This window comes from Chenopodium quinoa, unplaced genomic scaffold (assembly GCF_001683475.1).
Source record: "Chenopodium quinoa cultivar QQ74 unplaced genomic scaffold, ASM168347v1, whole genome shotgun sequence".
Lineage (NCBI taxonomy): Eukaryota > Viridiplantae > Streptophyta > Magnoliopsida > Caryophyllales > Amaranthaceae > Chenopodium > Chenopodium quinoa.
In genome coordinates, this window is record NW_018744501.1 from 1624543 (window position 1) to 1631385 (window position 6843).

Sequence of the window (6843 nt, forward strand, 5' to 3'; positions counted from 1 at the left end):
TTGTTGTGTGATGTTTCGTGAGAAGAGAGGTGGATGGTAGCCGGTTTTGGTGGGCGAGAGAATAGAGATGGATGGGGCTGCTGCTTTGGTGCGGTTGTGGCGGTGGAGAAAGTGAGCCGGGGTAGTTTGGGTGGATGAAATTGGAGAGTGAAGGTGGAGCAGAGGAGGGTGGTCGGGGCAGCGCCGACACCAGGCAGGAAAGGGGGTCTGGGCGGCACCGGCGCTCCGGGGGAAGGGGCTTGGCTGGCAGTGGGTGGCTCTGAATGGCTGCGGGCTGTCGTGGGTGGTTTTGGTTTTTTTTTTTGTTTTTTTAATTTTTAAATTTTTTTAAACCAATCATATGTTGACACGTGTCTTATAACCTGTAATATTAGGTTGGATGACCGGTTAAGAGTGTTATGGGCGGACAAGATATAAAGTTCGAATTATTAAAAAAAATAATCAAAAGTTGAGATTAATATTAATGGATGAGGCAAAGTTGGGATTAATCTTGACAATTTTCCCATAAATAAATGGTGTTTGCACGTGTTTTATACTTTGTCTATTTATTATATATGTTTTCTTTAATAATTTTGTACTCATAGTATTTAAGTAGTAATTTATTTATTTATTATTTATTAGATTTAAGCTGATTTTAAAGATAAAAAACATGAAAATAGACAATTTAGATAGAAGATATTGAATTGAAAAAGTGCATGAAAATATATAAATATGAATGTCCATAAAAACTACAAATATAAAAAAGAAATATATAAAATTGAAGCAAAAGATAACACACGTGGTGTTGTTTACATTATCAAGTGCAACACAATAGCAATTTTTGTCATTTTTCCTCCTTCCTCCTCCATCCTCCTTCCTTCAATCCCAACATCACCATTCATCTTCAGCCTTATCGTATATGAGAATTCTGAATCCGCCACTCTGGTACGTCGACCAGATTGTTGCATTTAAATTAAACAGAGGTATTCCGTAATAGAAATACTCATAATAAACACTAGACAGATGCTCATACTTGATCTGATGAACCAGCTCTCAATTTCTTGTTCTTGGGCTGTTAAACTTGTACCAGTTATTCATCCAAATCCAAGTGACTTGAGTATAAAATCGCAGATAAGTCAAAAACCTGAGCAATGCATGGTTTTTTAAAAACTAATTCATGAAACAAATTATAGAGGTTTTAATCTGCGGGTGGATTTACAAATATAGTCGCAGACTCGCTAATTTGGCATCCAAATGCATCCATGATGTAGAGTTCAGTGTACAATATATTGACATCTGCAGGTCGATTCAAATCTCAGAGTCTATAGTTCAGCTAAATTTTTTTTTACGAAAGCTTCCTTGGAGTAGCGTTCAGTATATATCAAGGTTTTGAGCTGCGGGTGGATTCAAATCCCAGTCTTGCTAATTTGGCTTCCGAATGCTTCCTTGGGGTAGAGTTCAATATGCAAATATCAAGGTTTTGATCTGCAGGTAGATTCAAATCTCAGTAATACTCTCGCTAATCTGGCTTCCACATGCTTCCAATGGAGTAGAGTTCAGTACGCAAAATAGCTGAATTTTACATTTCACCATACTCCAAGGAGTCCAGGAGCTGTAAATCATCTGTACGACGTACTAGCAGGAGCTCAGGATAACAGTCATGCATATAACACAGGTATACACTATACAGGACTACAATTTGTGTAAAATCGTATAATAGATTGCGCCAATTCGCAAGGGTGATGTAGAAATAGATTGTGCCAGTAAAGTAGAAATAAAGCATTCTAATCTTGAAAATTCCATCTTTTCCCAATTTTCATTTTATTTATTTTTCTTCCTCTCAAATCAAAGCAGGAAAGCTGAAATATCACGTTCATAATAATTAACCAAGTTTCAGCAGCTCACTGGTGACAGCACTACACACCATTTATAAAAGAATACAAACAAAAATAAAATATACAAGTCTGTGCACCTTTTACAGTAGTTTACAGAAGCTTATACGGACACATGAACATCGATTGTAGCGCAGCCAGGTGCAAAAATGACTTATTTCAACGGCAACAACCTGAGGTACTTGGAGCATGAACTTTCTTTGACTCTTGCACAACCGTGTCTCAAGTCTGATTCGTACGGTTATCTACCTTAGCAAAGCGACCTTTGATTCTTACCCTATTTTCTGCTTGAAGCTTTCTCGATTCATATCTGATATGCTTTTCAAACCTGTTGGTTGCGTTCCGTATAAAATGTCATTTCCCAATAAAACATACAACTATCCCATGTCACTTGATCATCAAGAAAATACAGAGTAATTAATACGTAGAATTATATAACTAGCACATACAGTTTTGCCAGTTTTGACTCATTCTATGTTCTCAAAAACTTCACCAAATATTTCAATCTCAATTAGCAAGGCTTCTATATAATAACTGTAGTCGAAGTAAAGTATGTTTCTATTTATATCCATAACCATCATCGTTTACCCATAAATATGCCCCCCCAGATTTAGTTTATATACAACTTTTGATTGAAAAATGGTGAAGAGAATCAATGAAAAGCTATAGCCACTTTAATTCCAGATAACCATGAAATTTGTTTAAACTAATAGAATGAATTGGAAGAAAACAAAACTTTTTTTAGCCAAGGAGGCAACGACAAAATCTCCTTCACACATTCACATTTTCTCAGTTTTAAGTAGTAAGGCTTGAGAGTAGATTATTGAGATTAAACCAATCATTAACCCACCATAAAAATTTCTCTGAACGTACACAAATTTTGACTCAAGGATATCAAAGGGCAATACTTAAGATATTACCTCCTAGTCCTCTTCTTTTCTTTGTATCGTGATAATGCAGTATCCCGATCTGCACTAGTAATTTCACGTGAGGAAACATTCTGAGGGATTCCGACTGATCCATTTTTGATGGGATTCTGTGAATTACATCCATTAGTGATGAGATTTGCACTGCTACACATGCCGGAAGGTGTATCCGGATTCGGAACACTATCTTCATTATGGCTTCCCGACAAGGCAGAGGAAAAATATATGTCATTGACATCTTCACCTGTGTCATAGCACCAATTGTATGGGCTTGCCTGTATAAGATGAGAACTAGAGGATCATCCATCACATTTGTCATATCATATATCAATCAAAATTTCATCAACAGGTGCTAATTTCAGATAATCACTCAGGACAAGGAAAAAAAAAATGTTTGCCAGCTTGCTTAATTTATTTGATTATTTTTTTTAGTTTCTGTACTTAATTATATGGAGCTTTTTACTAAATATGGCAGCGAATTAAGAATGTTGACACACATTGATACCGATGCTTAGTTGATCTTTGATCTTTCATTGGAGAATTTCAAAGAAACACTATTTGAAATCACATCACAGACAATGAAATTCTATATTATGGGGTTGAATCAAGTGCTCGAAATAAAAAAGTGAAGATTAATTACAAACAATTAGAGATGAGATTAACACACTGAAGCATCTATAATGCCTTCATCAATTCAGGTAATAGTGCGGTGCCTCACATTCTTCACCTATCCTTGACTATGTTCTCCAATATTTGACAGATCACAGAATGCAGTACTTAACTTTAGCATGACTGGAGAAGTTTCAAGATTTAAGATACCCGTACATAGTAAGTTAGCAACTCGTATCATGCCAAAGCAGCAAAAACAATGACAAAGTATTGCTCCTGCCGCTGGCACGGAATTGGAAGTTCCGAACTAACTGAGATAGCTGACAAACTGTAGAACAATGCAAATAGCCCGTTATTAAAATTAAATTTTCTCACATCAATTTTCTTTTAACTGCATGTCCATGAAAAGCAAGCCCAAAAAGGTTGCCATCTCTTAACCCATCTTTATACTCGTATTATAAAAGACAATTTTTATATATTTACATTATAAAAAAAATTTACAAAATTATTCACAGCGGCAGTGACTTAATTCTAAAGTACATGGGATGTTACTCATGATCTAACATTCAATGAGCTGTAGCATAATGAAAGGACACTCAATCTGCCTTTCAGAAAGTCTCTTGCACAAACAAAATGAAAAACCCATGTAACATGCATCTACATATTTTAAAGTCTCCTTCAACAATAATAAATGATTTTTTACTACTAAAAAAGTGAAGCATCTATAAATTTATATATAGAAATTTAAGAGTAACTTTGAAGATAACAAAGCAATGGAGCAAGGTTATTCCTTTGAGATGAGAGAAATGTTGTGGTCTCAAATCCTATTAGTTGGGTTCCCCTGATATTAGTCATAAAGCCAGGACATGATTGTTCATATAAAGAGACTGAAAGGTCCACAAACATAATCAATTTTTGGTACTCTAATATTAAAAGATTTGTAACGTAACAAAAGAGGATTTCTGATAAAAAGAAAATACATGGTTTGGATTTCAATGGATTAAATGAAAATTTCTGATTAAACTGTCTGTCTGTGTTTATTTTCTATCCTGAAGTAACACAGAGACAGAAAATGTAGCTACGCTGGGTGATATAGATGTTGATGACGAACAAAGAAGCTCTAACTTTAGACACTGACCAAGTGACCAATATTAGCTGCCTCCCTTGCTCCAGAAGACTAGGATACAGAATGTCATAATTGAAATTTCATATAACATACAATAGAATGGCAGCAGAAATTGTTAGCAGATGACAATTTCAGAAGTTGGTTATACCTCATTCCCATGAAATGTGTAGTGTTCTTCATCACGTTGGTGAGCTTGAAACTTATGCTGTACCATGGAGTCTTTCTCATCTTCATCAGCAGCAAACTGGTGCATATAAAGGGGGTTCACATCTTGTTTTATACCAGGCTCCAACTTAGCTAATGCACGAAGCTGATGAAGTATCTCATGCTTGTGCTGCCCACAAGATAAATTCCTATCCTGCCAGATAAAAAAGAGATTTTTTAAATCAAATTAAGAGCTTCACAACACTGGAAAAACCTAAATCATAAGGACAACCATATGTTTCATACATAGCCCATTCAACCATTTTTTCTTCGATGCTCAACATTATATAGTAATCTCTCCTAATGCTTTAATTAATTGTAGTATACATCAAAAAATCATTCCCTAGTGTATATTCATAAGCTTTCCTTTGAGTAAAGATTAAACAAACAAATAATCACACATAATCCTTACATTAGCATTAATATACCTTCTGACAACAACTGCTGATATGATGAGTGGTTTATAAAGTCTTCCAACCAATAGATTCCTAATCTATAAACACAACACAAACTAATGCACACAAATTCAAACCTGACATAATTAGCACACGTATTATAACTAGAAACAAGACAATTAAAGCATTGGCATACTTCATTAGCCTTCAAACCAAATAAAACCTATCAAGGGGCACAGGTCTGATTAAGGTGTAAGCAAAACAATTGATTGATGCCTAACTAACAAAACCGCGTACGGGTTTAGTCTGTGTACACTTCCGTACTGGTTGAAGGCTAACCAAATTCCAAACAAAACCTATCAAGGAGTCAGTGTTCGGTCAAACCTACCAAGGGTTGGAAGGCTATGCTCCTAATAACCTCATATACTTACATTCACAAAAATGGAACAACTGTTACAAGTATGAATGAACAACATATAGCAAACATCAAACAAATCCAAAAAGTTCATGCATTAATCACACATTCAACTAAAAAAGTTCATAAAATCACCATGCACAAATCAAGAGAAACAGCAATTGAATAAAACATTACTCTTTAAACCCAAGAAAAAAGGTCTAAACAATATCCGAAATCAATCAATCTCACACACACGAACAATAAAACCTGGTAAAACCGAAAGGAAAAACACGAACCTTAGGCAAAGGAGGCACCACCATAGCTTGAAAACTATGACTTTTATTAGTAGAAACAATCAAATCATCAAGACTAACCATAGTAGGAACATCCCAAACAAACAAATCAGAAAACCCATCATTTCCCTCATCTAACCCATCAAATAAACCCCCATTAAAACCCTTATTAACACCACTTTCACCACCCAAAATCAAAGACTTGGAATCAAACCCTTCAAACCCAATTGCAACAGAAAGCTCAGAAACACAAGGGCACCCACTAAACCCTTCAAGAGGCCTTCTGTCATGGTCAAGGGAGCTTCCATGGCGGCTATGGCGCTCAAAATCACAGTTCTGACACAACACAGAATGTTCAGTATGACAGAAAATTGATGCAGGGGATGAATCACAAGCATCACAAAGCTGAAATCGAGTATGTTTTGTGAATAGTTGGTTGGTTGAATGAACTTCTCTGTCACAAGATAAACATAGCTTTGCAGAATCTGCTCTGCAGTAGATTAGTGCTACTGATTCTGTGCAAAAATCACAGAGACGCTTCTCGGTGTTTGGAATTTGGGGATTTTCTGGGTTTGTGTGATGATTTGAGGGAGAATTTGGCATGATTTTTGTGGGTTTTTTAGGTGGTATTTTGATTAGAGCATGAAAAAGGCTAGAAAATGTAGGATTTGGGTGTTAGAAAATCAAGCCTAATTGGGCAGTGTATCTTTGTAATTGTCAATGAAATCCAATGAAATCTGATAAATAAATGGGATAAGATAGAGAAAATGAGAAAAGGGGGGGAAAGCAGGTAGAAGGTTATGGAAGCAGTCACGCTCACCTATAAAGACTTGCTTTGGATCTTTATGTGTACGACTTTTTGTCGTGATATTATCGTTCTCCATTAACCGACTTACGAATACCAAATTACCAAGTACTCCGTAGATTTTATTTCTCCGTCCTTAGATTATATTATATAAGGCCTTATTTAACTTATATAACAAAAACTAGTTCTTGGCCCAGACAATATCCTAGATTTTATA

At 35.7% G+C, this 6843-nt stretch overlaps 1 protein-coding gene across 1 annotated transcript; it reads right to left on the reverse strand.

Annotated features, from left to right (window-relative positions):
- Window positions 1-1764: 1764 nt before the first annotated feature.
- Window positions 1765-6630, reverse strand: LOC110697837 (zinc finger protein CONSTANS-LIKE 13-like). Its single transcript, XM_021875236.1, has 4 exons — window positions 5825-6630; window positions 4681-4890; window positions 2792-3072; window positions 1765-2199 (listed from the first exon to the last, which is right to left on the reverse strand). Exons 1-4 carry the CDS (start codon window positions 6422-6424, stop codon window positions 2094-2096), a joined length of 1197 nt encoding a protein of 398 aa, XP_021730928.1. The 5' UTR covers window positions 6425-6630; the 3' UTR covers window positions 1765-2093.
- Window positions 6631-6843: the final 213 nt, after the last annotated feature.